The sequence below is a fragment of the Carcharhinus amblyrhynchos genome, chromosome 14 (genome assembly GCF_965287045.1).
Source record: "Carcharhinus amblyrhynchos chromosome 14, sCarAmb.v2.hapA, whole genome shotgun sequence".
Classification (NCBI taxonomy): Eukaryota; Metazoa; Chordata; class Chondrichthyes; order Carcharhiniformes; family Carcharhinidae; genus Carcharhinus; species Carcharhinus amblyrhynchos.
This window is the reverse complement of record NC_137337.1, coordinates 56706120-56721549: the sequence shown is the minus strand read 5'-3', so window position 1 is coordinate 56721549 and position 15430 is coordinate 56706120. Positions and strand designations below refer to the sequence as shown.

General features: G+C 39.9%; 2 protein-coding genes across 16 annotated transcripts in view; one reads left to right on the top strand and one right to left on the bottom strand.

The window, feature by feature from the left end:
* numb (NUMB endocytic adaptor protein) overlaps positions 1-9292 on the top strand; it is a 208858-nt gene extending 199566 nt beyond the window's left edge. For all 9 annotated transcript variants that reach the window (XM_080202929.1, XM_080202927.1, XM_080202935.1 and 6 more), the window contains one exon: positions 6977-9292. In XM_080202929.1, coding sequence (XP_080059055.1) covers positions 6977-7662 — 686 coding nt within the window. In that variant the 3' untranslated portion in view covers positions 7663-9292. The remainder of the gene's footprint in view (positions 1-6976) is intronic.
* An 85-nt stretch (positions 9293-9377) lies between these two features.
* The window catches only part of LOC145352695 (papilin-like), a 201368-nt gene continuing 195315 nt past the window's right edge, over positions 9378-15430 (bottom strand). For 4 of the 7 annotated variants that reach the window (XM_080202919.1, XM_080202922.1, XM_080202923.1 and 1 more), the window contains 2 exons: positions 12353-12563; positions 9378-9773 (listed from right to left, as the gene is read on the bottom strand). In XM_080202919.1, the coding sequence (XP_080059045.1) occupies positions 12382-12563 (182 nt within the window). In that variant the 3' untranslated portion in view covers positions 9378-9773; positions 12353-12381. Of the gene's footprint in view, positions 9774-12344; positions 12564-15430 lie in introns of all 7 variants that reach the window. The other 3 variants (XM_080202920.1, XM_080202921.1, XM_080202924.1) reach the window with 3 other exon arrangements.

The window sequence follows — 15430 nt, the reverse complement described above, 5'->3', positions numbered from 1 at the left end:
CAGTGAACCGAGCTGGGTGCTAACCACTGTGCTACTGTGCTACCGTGCCGCCCAGTGTCAACAGAAGGTTTTTATCAACTTCAGGAAGTGAAGTGGAGAACGTGCACCTGTCTAAATCAATGGGGATGAAGTAGAAATGGTCAAAAGCTTCAGGTTTTTAGGTGTCCAGATCACCAGCAACCTGTCCTGGTTGTCCTCCATGTCAACACTATGGTTAAGAAAGCTGACCAACACCTCAACTTTTTCAGAAGACTAAGGAAATTTGGCATGTCAGCAATGACTATCACAAACCTTTACAGATGGACCATAGAAAGCATTCTTTCTGGTTTTATCACAAGTGGTATGGCTCCTGCTGTGTCCAAGACTGTAAGAAGCTTCAAAAGTTCGTGAATGTAGCCCAAGCCATCGCATAAACCAGCCTCCCATCCATTGAGTTTATCAATGCTTCCCGCTGCCTCGGAAAAGCAGCCAGCATAATTAAGGACCCCACTCACCCTGGACGTTCTCTCTTCCACCTTCTTCCATGGGAAAAAAGATACAAAAGTCTGAGGTCACGTACTAACTGACTCAAGAATAGCTTCTTCCCTGCTGCTATCAGACTTTTGAATGGATTTACCTTGCATTAAGTTGATATTCCTCTACACCCTACCTATGACCGTAACACTACATTCTGCACACCTTTGTTTCATTCTGTATGAATGGTGTGCTTTGTCTGTGTAGTGCACAAGAACCAGTACTTTTTACTGTATACTAATACATGTGACAATAATAAATCAAATCAAATCCATGTTAAAGGTGCTATGCAAACGTAAAGTCATTAATAGTATTTTCCTGTCACTCTGGCCAAGCCTACCTTCGTAACCATGTCCTGCCCAACAGCCTTCAGATCTCTTCATTCTTCTGTGGCCTTTTGTGCATTTCTTTGCACCACTATAGACAAGTGCCTTCAGCCATCATGGCCCTAATCTCTGGAATTTCCTCCCTAAATCTCTCCACTCCACTCTCCTATCTTGTCCCTAAAAGCTACCTTTTTGACTTGAGCTATTCATCACCTTGCTAATATTGTCTTTGCCTCAATGTAGACTTTTGCATTCCTTTGAAGCAATAATTACATTCCAAATTACATTCCTTTGAAGCATCTTGAAACTTTTTCTGTTGAAGGTGTTATATATGAGTTGCTATTTTCATCTTACATATTCCATATGTACTGAAATATGAGTCAATATGTTCTGAAATATGAGAAACATGTTCAAATTCCTGACAACATAATTAAATTCTTTTCAGTAAGTCCTTTGAAGTAGGTTAAAAGTCAATATTGAAGATATTTAAATCGCTTTAAATTTGAAATTGTTTAATATTTGCTTGATTTATCTGTTGTAATAATTATTAGTTTTGAATATTTTACTAACATTTAAAGTTTAATAGACTAAAACTCCTGTAAGTAGCATTTAATTCTCACACAGTTTACATTGGCTTAATAATAAATGAAGCATGAGTATGATATGCTGTCAAACGTTTCCCAAAGAAACCTGGCTGTTTCTTGGTAGTTCAGAATTTTTGAGTATTACTGAAAAATATTGTTGAAGCCTTTTGTTTTGCACTCATCAGGACACTTTGCAAGAATACCAATAGTAAATGAAACAGCAATTAATACTGCATGCAAAGAGAGTGCTGATTGATAGATGTTTCCATAGAGAATGCACCAGCGAATTGTCAAGCTTTTGTTCAAATTTAAACTTCGCAGGTTGACTCAGATTTGTCATTCGATATTGCTAGCCTATTCACCAGTGTACCATTCAAGGAAGTCATAGACATTTGCACCATGTTGCTGTTATGGCAATCTAAACATGCCACCATTGTCTGAATTTGTATTAATTAAATTTGTGAATTCAGCAACTCATGCATGTGTGCCCAAATAGATTCTCTAAGTCCAGCTCTCATAAATATCTTTGTTGTTTTCCACCTGTGATGGAATGATACTTACCATCTACGCAAGGGTTAGAAAGTAAGTAAGATATTTGCTGTATTTGAATCTACAATCCACCTAAGCATTTCGTTACATATCTTTGAAATGGAGCAGGCAGTGAGCTCCCTTTCCTCACTGCTTATTGAGAGATCTGACAATGGGTTCTCTACTGCTATTGACCACAAGCCTACCTTCAACAATCTATACGCCTTGGAATTCTGCAGTTCCACGCAGTAGGAATTGGAACTTTGGAAATAAGGCCCAAGCCATTTGCTCAGCATGTAAGTTTGGTGCTAAAATAGGGTGCATCAAAGCCATTCCATGGGCTAATGGCTACCCTGATCAAATAATTGCTTGCTATATGCAAACTCATAAATGGGACGAAGGCTGCGACTTTTAATCCCTTATGACTCTGGGCCAGAAGATTCCCCCGCCAAAGGGACATGTGGAAAATCCCACCCGTAGAATCTAATGTTCGCTGTGATTGGCCAACACTTGTTAAACAATCCTGATTGCGCTAGGAATTATGCAGAAAATAAGTTTAAGATCATCAGTCGAGCTTACAGTTTGGCTCACTGATGTATTCTAGAAACTACATCCATTCACACATGGGGTACTATTATTTGCAGACCAAGGATTGTGTCCATGCATTGCACTTTTATCAACGAAACAAAAGCTTAGGGTACAGCCATTGCCTGGTGCATTCCCCATGACAATGCCATTACCAATCTAGTTGACCTGCGTAGTTGAACCCTGCACAAAAGATTGGCAATTAATTGTTTCCTGGTGCATTCACCACAGCAATGCCTCTACCAATTAGAATCAACTTGCCAGCCAACTAACAATTATGCAGTATAAATTGTCATTCATTTTACTATTAGTTTCGGTGAAAATTGTCCTGATGAACGCAAACGAAAAGCTTCAACAGCATGCCTCTTTTTTTGGCAACACACACTTTTGTTATCTTCTCCCATTTGTTGCATTGACGTGACTCATAATCACTAGGATATAAACAATTAGGCATGATCTAATTGAGTTGCTTTAAGATGATTAAAAGAGTTGTTGGATAGATAGAGAGGTTGGGGGGGGGGGTGCAGTCATAAAATTACAGCTAGACTAGGGGTGATATCAGGAAGGGCTGTGGAAATCTGGAGTACTTGCTTTCTCCTCCATTCAGCCTTAAAATAAAAGCTGGTGAAGCTCAGCAACAATTCAAAATTTCAAGATTGAGTGTGCTAGATTTATCTTAGGCAAGGGTATTGAGGGATGTGGCAAATAGTAGGAATTCAAGTATGGATCGGCCAGAATCTAATTCAACTGTTCAAGTTTAGGCTTGAGAGACTGATTGGTCTAACCTTGCAACCATTTCATTTTGCTATCTTCCTTGTTACATTTTTAAATGAGATTGAGGAGGGTGAAGAGAAATAAAATGGCTAATGTAATGGAGATGTTTTTGCATTGTTCCTTGCTGAAGCTATCTGAAGATATGGGTCAAAGGCAGCTAAATGGAGTTTACGTACAGATACTTTCTAAATGGTGAAAATCTCAGAACAGTGGTGGTCAAAGTACTTAAGACATTAAAATATCATCAATAGGTACTAAAACTAATAAAGGTTAATGAAATACTGAAATAAAAAATGAAAATGCTATAAAAGCAGGTTATGCAACATCTATGGAGAGACTTATTGTTTCAGACCTGTGACCTTTCAACAGTGGAATGTTAACCTTTTTACAGAAAATCTTAGCTATAAGGAGAGATTGGAGAAACTTTATTTGTTCTCACTGGAATGATGGAGTTTGAAGGGTGACCTGATAGAAATGTACAAGATTATGAGGGGTTTAGATAGAGTGGATAGTCAAAAGCGTTTTCCAGGGTGGAAGAGTCAATTACCGGGGGCATAGGTTTAAGATGTGAGGGGCAATGTTTAAAGGAGATATATAAGGCAAATGTTTTTACACAGAGGGTATTGGGTGCCTGGAACTCGCTGCCAGGGGAGGTAGTGGAAGCAGATATGATAGGGCATCTTGACAACTAACATAAATGGGATGGGAATAGAGGGATATGGTTCCCGCAAGGGTAAGGGGTTTTAGTTCAGTGGAGCAGCATGGTCAATGCAGGCTTGGAGGGCTGAAGGGCGTGTTCCTGTGTTGTAATTTTCTTTGTTTGTATCTTGAGGACTAGAGTACAAGGTTGTAGAGATCATGCTTTAACTGTGCAAACTCCTGGTTAGATCACACCTGGAGTACTGTGAGTAGCGTTGAATGCCACACCTTAGGAAGGTCTTGGAGAGATTCACTAGAATAGCACCTGGACTCCAAGTGTTAAGTTATTTGGAGGTAAGGCTGATTTGATTGAAGTTTTCAAGATATTGAGGGGAGTAGATGAGGTAGATTGGGAGGAAATATTTTTGCCTCCTGGGAACAATGAGGGGACATGGTCTAAAAATCAGAGCTGGATCTCTCAGTTGGCGTCGTGGCACAGTGATTAGCACTGCTGCCTCACAGCACCAGGGTCCCAGATTCGATTCCAACCTTCGGTGACTGTGTGTGGACATTAAAAAGGAGAATGTGTTGGAGCTCTTGAATAGCATCAAGATAGGTAAGTCGGCGGGACCGGATGGGACGTACCCCTGGTTACTGTGGGAGGCGAGGAAAGAGATTGCAGAGCCTCTGGCGATGATCTTTGCATCATCGATGGAGATGGGAGAGGTTCCGGAGGATTGCAGGTGTGGTTCCTATATTCAAGAAAGGGAATAGAGATAGCCCAGGAAATTATCGACCGGTGAGTCTAACCTCAGTGGTTGGTAAGTTGATGGAAAAGATCCTAAGAGACAGGATCTATCAACATTTAGAGAAGTATAGTATGATCAAAAGTAGTCAGCACGGCTTTGTTAAAGGCAGATCGTGTCTTACGAGCCTGGTTGAGTTTTTTGAAAATGTGACTGAACACATTGACAAAGGAAGAGTGGTGGATGTGGTTTATATGGACTTCAGCAAGGCAGTTGATAAGGTCCCCCATGCAAGGCTTACTGAGAAACTGAGGGGGCATGGGAAACAAGGGGACATTGCTTTGTGGATCCAGAACTGGCTTGTCTGCAGAAGGCAGGGAGTGGTTGTAGATGGATCTTTTTCTGCATGGAGGTCGGTCACCAGTGGAATGCCCCAGGGATCTGTTCTGGGATCCTTACTGTTTGTGATTTTTATAAATGACCTGGATGAGGAAGTGTAGGGATGGGTTGGTAAGTTTGCCAATGACACAAAGGTCTGAGGTGTTGTGGATAGTTTGGAGGAATGTCAGAAGTTGCAGCGTGATATAGATAGGATGCAAGACTGAGCGGAGAAGTGGCAGATGGACTTCAACCCAGATAAATGTGTAGTGGGACATTTTGGCAGGTCAAATGGTATGAAGGAATATAATATTAAGGGTAAGACTCTTAGCAGTGTGGAAGATCAGAAGGATCTTGGGATCAGGGTTCATAGGACTATCAAATTGGCTTCGCAGGTAGAGGATGTGGTTAAGAAGGCATGTGGTGTACTGGCCTTCATCAATCGAGGAATTGAGTTTAGGAGTCGGGAGTTAATGCTGCAGCTGTATAAGACCCTGGTTAGACCCCACTTGTAGTACTGTGCTCAGTTCTGGTCGCCTCATTACAGGAAAGATGTGGAAGCCATTGAAAGGGTGCAAAGGAGATTTACAAGGATGTTACCAGGATTGGGTGGCATGCCTTATGAGGATAGGTTGAGAGAGCTTGGTCTTTTCTCCTTAGAGAGATGAAGGATGAGAGGGGACCTGATAGTGGTGTATAAGATGATGAGAGATATTGATCAGGTGGACTCTGAGGCTTTTCCCCAGGGCTGAAATGGCTGCTACAAGAGGACACAGGTTTAAGGTGCTGGGGAGTAGGTACAGAGGAGCTGTCGGGGTAAGTTTTTCACTCAGAGGGTGGCGGTGAGTGGAATCGGCTGCTGTCGGTGGTGGTGGAAGCAAATTTGTTCGGGTTTTTTAAGAGACTTCTGGATGAGTACATGGGACTTAATAGGATTAGGGGTTATAGGTAAGCCTGGTAGGTAGATATAATCAGTGCAACTTGTGGGCCGAAGGGCCTGTTTGTGCTGTAGTTTTTCTCTGATATCATAGAATCATAGAAACAAAGAACAGAAATCTTGAAATATTGACTGTGTGGAGTTTGCACATTCTGCGTTTATCTGTATATGTTTCCTCTGGGTGCTGTGGTTTCTTCCCACAGTCCAAAGATGCGTGGGTTAGATTGATTTAGCCATGCTAAATTGCCCTTTAGTGTCCTAAGATGTGTAGGTTTAGGAGAATCATCAGGGTAAGTACATGAGGTTACAGTGATAGGGTTGGGTGCTCTTGGCCAATAGGATGGGATGCTCCCAGAGCAGACTCGATGGGTCAAATGGCCTCTTTCTGCACTGTAATGATTGTCTGAGTGAAATTTGGAAACTCTTCCTCAATGCAAAGGATATTTGGAATTCTTTTGTAAACAGCAATTGGTCCCACTTAATTAAAATTGAGATTAATATATGGGATTTAATGGGATTGAGGGTTATAGATAGGCCTGGTAGGTAGGGATATGATCGGTGCAACTTGTCGGCTGAAGGGCCTGTTTGTGCTGTAGTGTTCTATGTTCTAATACAACGTTAACCAAAGATATTGAGGATCTGGGGCACTGGTGGCTATATGAAGCTAGATCATAGTTCGCCATGATCTTATTGAATGGTGGAACCAGGAGTTCAAAGGCCTGTTCCTTTGTTTATTGAATGGCAAGTAAAGGAAACCAGATTGCCCCTCCTTTTCCATGTGGCCGACTGGAATAGCATTTTAACTTCTTCCTCTGAAGATGTAAGACTGAGCTTGATGTAGCTGAGGTTAGGCTTAGACACTGGGATTTTTATAAACCCATCTTAAAATACTCACCATTTTCTTTTAATGATAATCAGAACACTTATTTTGTTCGTTTTCAATATTTTTCTCCTTGTTTTATCCAGGCATTGAATGGGGCTCAGCTGCAACTGTAACAACACAGTTTCAACCCAGTCACAAACGCACACCATCAGAAGCTGATCGCTGGCTTGAAGAAGTATCAAAAAGTGTACGAATGCAACCGGCACCACAGTCACTGCCACAACCATCACTGGCTGTGCCACCAGCTCCACAGTCCTTTCAGGCCAACACCTTTGTTAACCCTCAGGCAGCACCAGTCAGTGTGGTTCCTCAGATGCAACCTACGTTTGTTCCAGCTCAGCCATACAATCTAGGAGTTACCAATGGGGTACCATATCAAGCTCCAAATGTGCCTGTGGTTGGAATCACCCCTTCACAAATGGTTGCTAACGTCTTTGGCACAGCAGGTTATATTCAGGTTCCTCATGCACAGTTGAAACAAGATGCATTCCCACAAAATGAAGGTGGCATCATGAGCATTACTGCAAATGCTAGCCCTTATTTTAAACCTGCCCAGCAAATTAATGGTTCAACGGCTTTTAATGAATCAGAAAGTGGCAACTGGACAACAGAAACCAAAAGCATTCAGATGACAGCAGGCATACCAGAAATTGATGCTTTTGAGGCTCAGTGGAATGCATTGGAATATAAATCAAAGCAACGGGCCACACCTTCTCCTACTAACCCATTTTCTAGTGACTTACAGAAAACCTTTGAGATTGAACTTTGAGGAGAGTTCAGATGTTTTTTCTTTTGTGTGTGGAAAGCATTCAGTGTTGATGATGGGCATGAAGAACTGCTTTAACAGTCTCTGAAAACCATTATAAACCTGACACCCAACTGGACTGAAAAATTTAGCAAGGTTGAATGATCAAAGGGGGCATGTCTGTTATCTGCCTTAGAAAAATTGGTTTATTTTAATGGTACAAGTGTAGGGGATCAGCTGCTTGTTTCTAAACTCTTTCTACCTACCATTACATTGTTATTCTGTGGTGAGACTGCAGAATGATGCTGCAGTTCTCTAGTGTTGGAGCTTCCACTTTGGATAAATTGATGCCAAAATCTTTATTTTTATGCATTAGTATATATATTTTAAATAGTTATGGAAATTGAGCTGTAAGTAATCTTGCCAAAGGTAAAAACACCGAACAGTTGTACGAAATGTATATAGGGAACGGTTTATTGCTGATTAAGTAATTGAGGTATATGGGATCCTTTAGCTGGACCTTGTTACAGACTATTTTGCTGTGGGTAATAAACTTGCTTGAACAGATGACCAATTATCAATCATTAGTTATCATCAGTTAAATATTTTTAACAGTATTGTTATGGTCTACAGAAAGCAGGATCAATCTTATATGTTGAGCAAGATCTTATTTTGTTCTGTTACTGGAAATTCCTTTGTTTTTCTTACTATTTTGAATGGGGTTTTAAGATGGTCAGTCAGATTTGATTGCTGTAATTGTTTAAATGGATTTGCACAATATAGTTAAACAAAATTATCCTTGTTGGTACCAAGCTGTACTCACTTTTCTAACCTTCCTTCTTACCTTTGTGGTGATCAGTGAGAGTCTATTCTTCTGTGTTACAGCTACTTTGCATCTCACTTAAGGATTCAGCAGGTTTTCTTTAGTTTTGTTTTAATTTTGACTTGTATGAGCCTTACAATCACTTGTAATAAAGAAAGAAATTTATACTGGAGATTTATAATCTTTAACAGAAATAAATGGTGGTTAGAAGACTGAATAAATTTGGGAAAATGCTTTTTTGATTATTTCCAATCACAACTTTAAATTATTTTACATTTCAGTAGCAAGGAAGAGCTTTGATAACAGATTCTACACAGTAATTTTTTGAACTAGTCTCTAGCATTTCTTTAATCATATTATCACTCTGCCAAAACCAGCAACAATGTTTTAAATCAGTTTACCAAAACCTATCCATATAATTCTAAATATAAATATAACCTTGAAAATAATGTGCCCAAAACCAGAGTGTAAAATAAAAAAGGCTGGAATGTTACATGAGAAAGCTTTGAATATTATTGTGAGACAGTTTTGTATGCATGATTAATCCTAAGAAAGAAATCCAGATTTCCAATACTCCTATTAGTTGGCACTGGATAGATCTTTACATTGTACAAGAACAACTTTAACTTGCACCTTCCATAGCAGATTCCCATCACCAAAACTTTTTAATTTCCTCAATCAGTAGCTTATTGTATTTTGCCATTCTCTGTAAATATAGAAAGACCATTGGTTCAGTATGTATTGTTTGTTTAATTCATGTGCTATTCATGGAAGTGTGTTAATAACGCATTTTTATGTGAACATCTTGTTCTTAATAACTATTTTTCACGAGTCAAGAATCAGTTAAGTATTATGTACAATATTATTTACTTAACATCAGTTCAAAGGATGAAACGGCAAGGTGCAACACCAAATCTTACCTGATAATTTACTGAGTTTATTCAACTTGTCAACATTTAGCCTTTGAAAACATCAGTCTTTTTACACAAAAATAAAATCTGAATGTAGATAAATCTCATATATCTTTTGAAATAACAAAGTTCAGAACCTTTGAAAATTGTATTTTCTATATTAATTTGTTTATAAGAATGTGCAGTAACTTGTAGTTCTAAAGCTACTATATACATCAATAATATAAAAAGAGTACAGGTACTTCTATTTGCATCATAAAATGTGGGTATGACTGCTTGTATAGTCAGAAATATGCTGGTCAACTTTTTCTGTGATAATCAATTTTCAAACATTTCTTGAGTGGCATCTCTTGTTCATATTCTACAGTACAACTTTACATGTTATTGCCAGTGAAGTGGACCTATAATAGAGAGAATACTCCAATCAGATATGCCTTTTTTGTATTATGTACTGCTTGTTGTTTAACCCCACAGAAAAATAACTTGGCAGCTGAAATGTAACAGACAGAATTATGAAATGATACATTTTGGAGGGGATTATTAAATGATACAATTTTAAAGGGGATGCAGGAACAGAGTTCTGAGGGTTCACGTACACAAATCTTTGAAGTTGCTAAGACAATATTTGAAGCATTAGATTTATAAAGGTGTAGAGTATGAAAAACTCATTATAAATCATCGGAGTGGACTGATATGTACCAGGCATGAGGAACTTTAGTTATGTGGAAAAAGTTGAGATTGATCTGCAGAGAAGCATGAAGAAAAATTTAATATGTTCTCAGAATTATGAGGGGGTTTGAAAATTGTTCCAGTGGCACGAGTGTTAGCAACTAAACATAATTTGCGGAAAAAAACTTAGAGAAATGAGAAGAAAAATTGCACATTAAACATGAAAACCTGTGCTAGATTAAAATTGGCCTGTTTCCGGACATTAACTAATAATATAAATGAATCAAATTATGACTAATAAATGGATCAATTGATTGCTTTCAAATTTTGTCAGCCTCAGCACATTGCAGTAAATATATGTGGAATTATTATCAGAAGGAGGAAAAATGTATTGAGATAAATGTGACTTTATTATAGTGTTATCAGGATGACTCTATTAACTGCTGTAAGGTACCGTGTAGGGAGGAAAAATGATCATTGTTATTAGGTTAGCTTGCTCCAAAGGTATGAAGTGAAACCTGACTGTAGAGAAAACTACTGCATCATATTCCCTTCTAATTGATAAACAAAAATAATTCCTCTCCACACAGATATTGAACATTTTTCGTCCGATAAATGAGAAAAAAGACATTGGCATTTCTCCCCCAATTTTTAAATAGTGTGTATATTCAAAACAATCAGCCTTATTCATTATATTCTAATAAATGAACGCAAGCATGTTCTAAATTGTAACCAGATCTCATTTACAGCCTGTCATGAAAGCTAAAATGATGGCAGATTTATCAGGATAACAGTTCAAATTGACTAGGGAGAGAAAAAGCTACAAAAAGAGAAACCAAGAAACCGTTAATTTGAGAAAACATATCAGCCATGCAACTAAACTAAGAAGGCATTATTACTACTGCCGGTGAAGCTAAAACATGCATGTGAGGCAATCTGTTGTGTAGATACCGAAATCAGAGACAGGATGTTTTCAGTCAATATTTTACAATGACTCACTCACCACCATACTGTCAGTGGTTTCTGGATGGAATCGTCAATTTTTTCATGTTGGAAAAGTATACAAGAAGGAAAACTGAATAAAATCAAAATGCTGGAAATCAAACACTTAAAGAAAAAATAAGTTAATGTTTTGGGGTTAAAAACTTTTCAGATACCCACACTTTCCATCTTGCTAGAGTTCATTCTTTTTCAAAGCTGATGTATTGTAGTTTCAACATATTTTGATTTTAATTTCATAAGATGACTTGTGCAGTTGCAGGACTGAAGAAAGCCCCCCCCCCCCACCTGCTCTAGTTAGCTATTTCAAAGATCTAGCACAGGAATTCTACAGGGGTATCTTATGGGGAAAGGTTAAGCTGGTTAGACCTCTACTCACTGGAATTTAGAAGAATGAGAAATGATCTAATTGAAACATATATTGATGCTTTGTAAGAGTAGATAGGATGTTTGAAATAAGGACTCGCCCATTTAAGACAAAGATGAGGAATTTCTTCTGTGAGGGTTGTTAATCTTTGGAATTCTCTTTCCCAGCGAGCAGTGGGTCATTCAATATATTCCATGTGGAGTTGGGCAGCTTCTTGATTGACAAGGGAGCAGGTTGGAAAGTGGAGTCAAGGTCACAATCAGATCAGCTATAATATTATTGAATGGTGGAGGAGGCCAAATGGCTTACCCTGGTTCTAATTCCTCCTATTTCTTACGTGCTCATGTTAGGAATTGACTTGTCTTTTTCTGCTCCATTTGATTTTATTGTGAATTTAAAAAAAGTTTGAAGCAAATTTCCAATTTTACATGATCCTTGTGCTAAAAATAGGTATTTAGTCTTGTCTGTTTCTCAGATATGGACCATTTGATGCGTAAGGAGCAAAAACAGATAAAGCCAAAACTCATAATAATCATCTGAGGCACCATGCAGTAACACAAACTAGTCATATATCTGAATTCCCAGCTCCTTTCACACAGGAAAAAAGGGAATGAGGAAAAAAGGAAGTTTGAGGCTGCAGATCAATTTATTCTAAACTTTATTTTTTATTTTTCTATGCTCAGAGGTGGGGCACCATGGAGGATTTGATTATTAAATCAGTACAGAGTATTCCACTTGGGATGGGGCTCCAATTTTCTGCATGCTAAAAATGGACCCCAATTCCTAAGACAAACAATAGATGTCCATCAATCTGTTTCCTTTACTGTTTTCGCGCATCATTGAGGCCTGCGGTGGCGTTAATCTGATTCACAACTTTTAAGATATTGTCTGAAAACATTTATTAATCCAAGCAATAAAAAGAAAACAGAAATTCTACCCCATCACCTGAATCCACCATAATACACACGCCATCATTATCCCTGCTGTTGTAGATGCTGGTTACGTGACCAGTGCTTGGAGCAACTTGAACAGCAAAAGCTGGAGTAGTACTGATTGGAGCAGAGATTGGCTTTTACTATCAGATCACAGTTAGCCAGTTCTGGTTGATCCACACACACTGAATCATGGTCTGGAGATTGCACCTCTGGTCTCAAGGCTGAAAAAATTATCACGTTTAAAAAAACAAATGTAACAAAAATTTAGAATTTACCCTTTTCATCTGACCACAGCAGAGACTTTTACCTCAGGATTGTGTATAGAACATACAGAAATTAGCTTTCAGATCACTATCATTTCCTGGATCAAGACTAGATTGTATATAAAGTTAAAATAGCAATTTCTGAGGAGGAAACAGTTGTCATCAAGTGGGATATTCCTCTACCCACATGCGGGCTAACCCAAAAATATTGTAAAAAGGTTACATCCTCAATATAAGACTCTTATGGCTGCATGGCCTCCTCCTGTGCTGCAATGGGCTCTCAGAGGCTTTTTCCCAGGGCTGAAATGGCTGCCACAAGAGAACACAGGTTTAAGGCGCTGGGGAGTAGGCACAGAGATGTCAGGGTGGTGGGTGAGTGGAATCGGTTGCTGTTGGTGGTGGTGGTGGCAAATTCGATAGGGTCTTTTAAGAGACTTCTGGATGAGTACATGGACCTTAATAGGATTGAGGATTATAGGTAAGCCGAGTAGGTAGAGATATGATCAGCGCAACTTGTGGGCTGAAGGGCCTGTTTGTGCTGTAGTTTTTCTATGTTCTAATGATTCTGACTAAATGATTCTATAAGAACTGGATATAAAAGTCAATAGTAATAGGAATCCTGGGCTGTTAAATATTGTGTTTAAAGGTTATACAATCTTTTTATGGGGTACGTGGAACATTCCTTGTTCTAGGCCTACCCAGGTCCCCTCCCACAACTCCTTTACTGGTAACTCGATAACTATTTTGGTGCCTCTTCATGTTCTCATCCAAACCTTGAAAAATTCATCAACTTTGCTTCCAATTTCCTTGGTCCATCTTAGACACTTACCTTCCCTTGAAATTTCCATCGCCATTTCTGGCAACAGCCTATGTACCACTATCCATTACAAGCCCATTGACTCCCACAACTATCTGGGCTACAGTGCTTCACATTGTACAGCCTGTAAGGACTCCATGTCTTGCAGCTCCTTCGCCTCCGTCGCATCTGTTCTGATGATGCCACTTTCCAAAGTAGTGCTACTAATATGTATTCCTTTTTCCTTAACCATGGATTCCTAGCTACAGTTGTCAACAGGGCCCTCAACAGTGTGCAGTCCATCTCTAGTGCCACGCCCCTCACCCTCTCCCCCTTGTTCTCATTTCACCCCACCAGCCTCCACATGCAAAGCATAATCCTCTGCTATTTTCGCCAAGTCCACTAAATACATCTTCCCTTCATTCCCTTAGCATTCCACAGATGTTCCCTCCAGGATAACCTAGTCCACTCCTCCACTATACCCAACACCTCTCCCGTCACTCACAGCACCTTTCCATGCAATTGCAAAAGGTGTAACACCTGTCCCTTTATCTCTTCCGTTCTTACTGTCCAAGACCCAAAACACTCATTCCAGGTTAAGCAGTATTTCATTGGTATCTCTTTGAGTTCTGGTCTATTGCATTTGCTGATCTCAATATAGTTTCCTATACATCGGAGAGCCCAAGCATAGACTGGACGATCACTTTGTTGAGCCTTCAGTCTGTGTGCAGTCAGGACCCTGACCTTCCCCATGCTTGCCATTTTAACACACGATCCTGCTCCCGTGCCTACGTCTGTCCTTGGCTTGCTGCAATGTTCCAGCGAAGCTCAAAGCAAACTGGAGGAACAGCATCTCATCTTCCTGCTGGGCACTTTAGAGCCTGCCGGTCTCAACATTGACTTCAACAACTCCAGATGATTTGCTCGACCCCACCTCGAGCCCTTTGTTTTCATTTTTTTTATTGTTCTCTACTTTTTGTTTCTTTATTGTATTTCTTTATCTTTCTTGCCCACCCTTCCTCTTTCTCCTACTTTATCCCTCCTTTCCTTACCTTTTCTCCACCTTTGCTTCCTCTTTTCTAAATGTTACCTCTCTCCCACCATCCCCCCCCCCTCCCCCCACGGCTTCATCTGTCACAGTTTACCCTCTGATTTTAGCTTCTCTGCTGTTTAGTCATTCACACCCGTTATTAGAACATAGAACATTACAGCGCAGAACAGGCCCTTCGGCCCACGATGTTGCGCCGACCAGTTACAAAAACAATGACCCACTAGCCTATACCAATCCCTTTTCGTCCATAAACCTATCCATAGATCTCTTAAACGCCCCCAAACAAGGCGCATTTACAACTGCAGCAGGCAGGGCATTCCAATCCCTCACCACCCGCTGGGTAAAGAACCTACCCCTGACATCCGTCCTGTAGCTACCCCCCCCTTAATTTAAAGCCATACCCCCTCGTGCTAGCTTTCGCCATCCGAGGAAAAAGGCTATCACTATCCACCCTATCTAAACCTCTAATCATCTTATATGTTTCAATAAGATCCCCTCTTAGCCGCCTTCTTTCCAACGAAAACAACCCTAAATCCCTCAGTCTCTCCTCATAGGACCTCCCCACCATACCAGGCAACATCCTAGTAAACCTCCTCTGCACCCTCTCCAAAGCCTCCACATCCTTCCTGTAATGTGGGGACCAGAACTGCACACAGTACTCCAAGTGCGGCCGCACCAGAGTTGTGTACAGTTGCAACATTACGCTGCAACTCCTAAATTCAATCCCCCTACCAATAAACGCCAAGACACCGTACGTCTTCTTAACAACCTTATTCTTTCTATGGACTGCCATTCTTACCGTCTTTTCCCCTGCTTTCTGTGGCTATGACTCATTTTTCATTCCCTCACCCTGCAGTGTAAGTATCTCCTACTTTCTATGCCTTTTAGCTTTGGCAAAGGGTCATCTGGACTCGAAACGTCAGCTCTTTTCTCTCTTTGTAGATGCTGCCAGACTTGCTGAGATTTTCCAGCATTTTC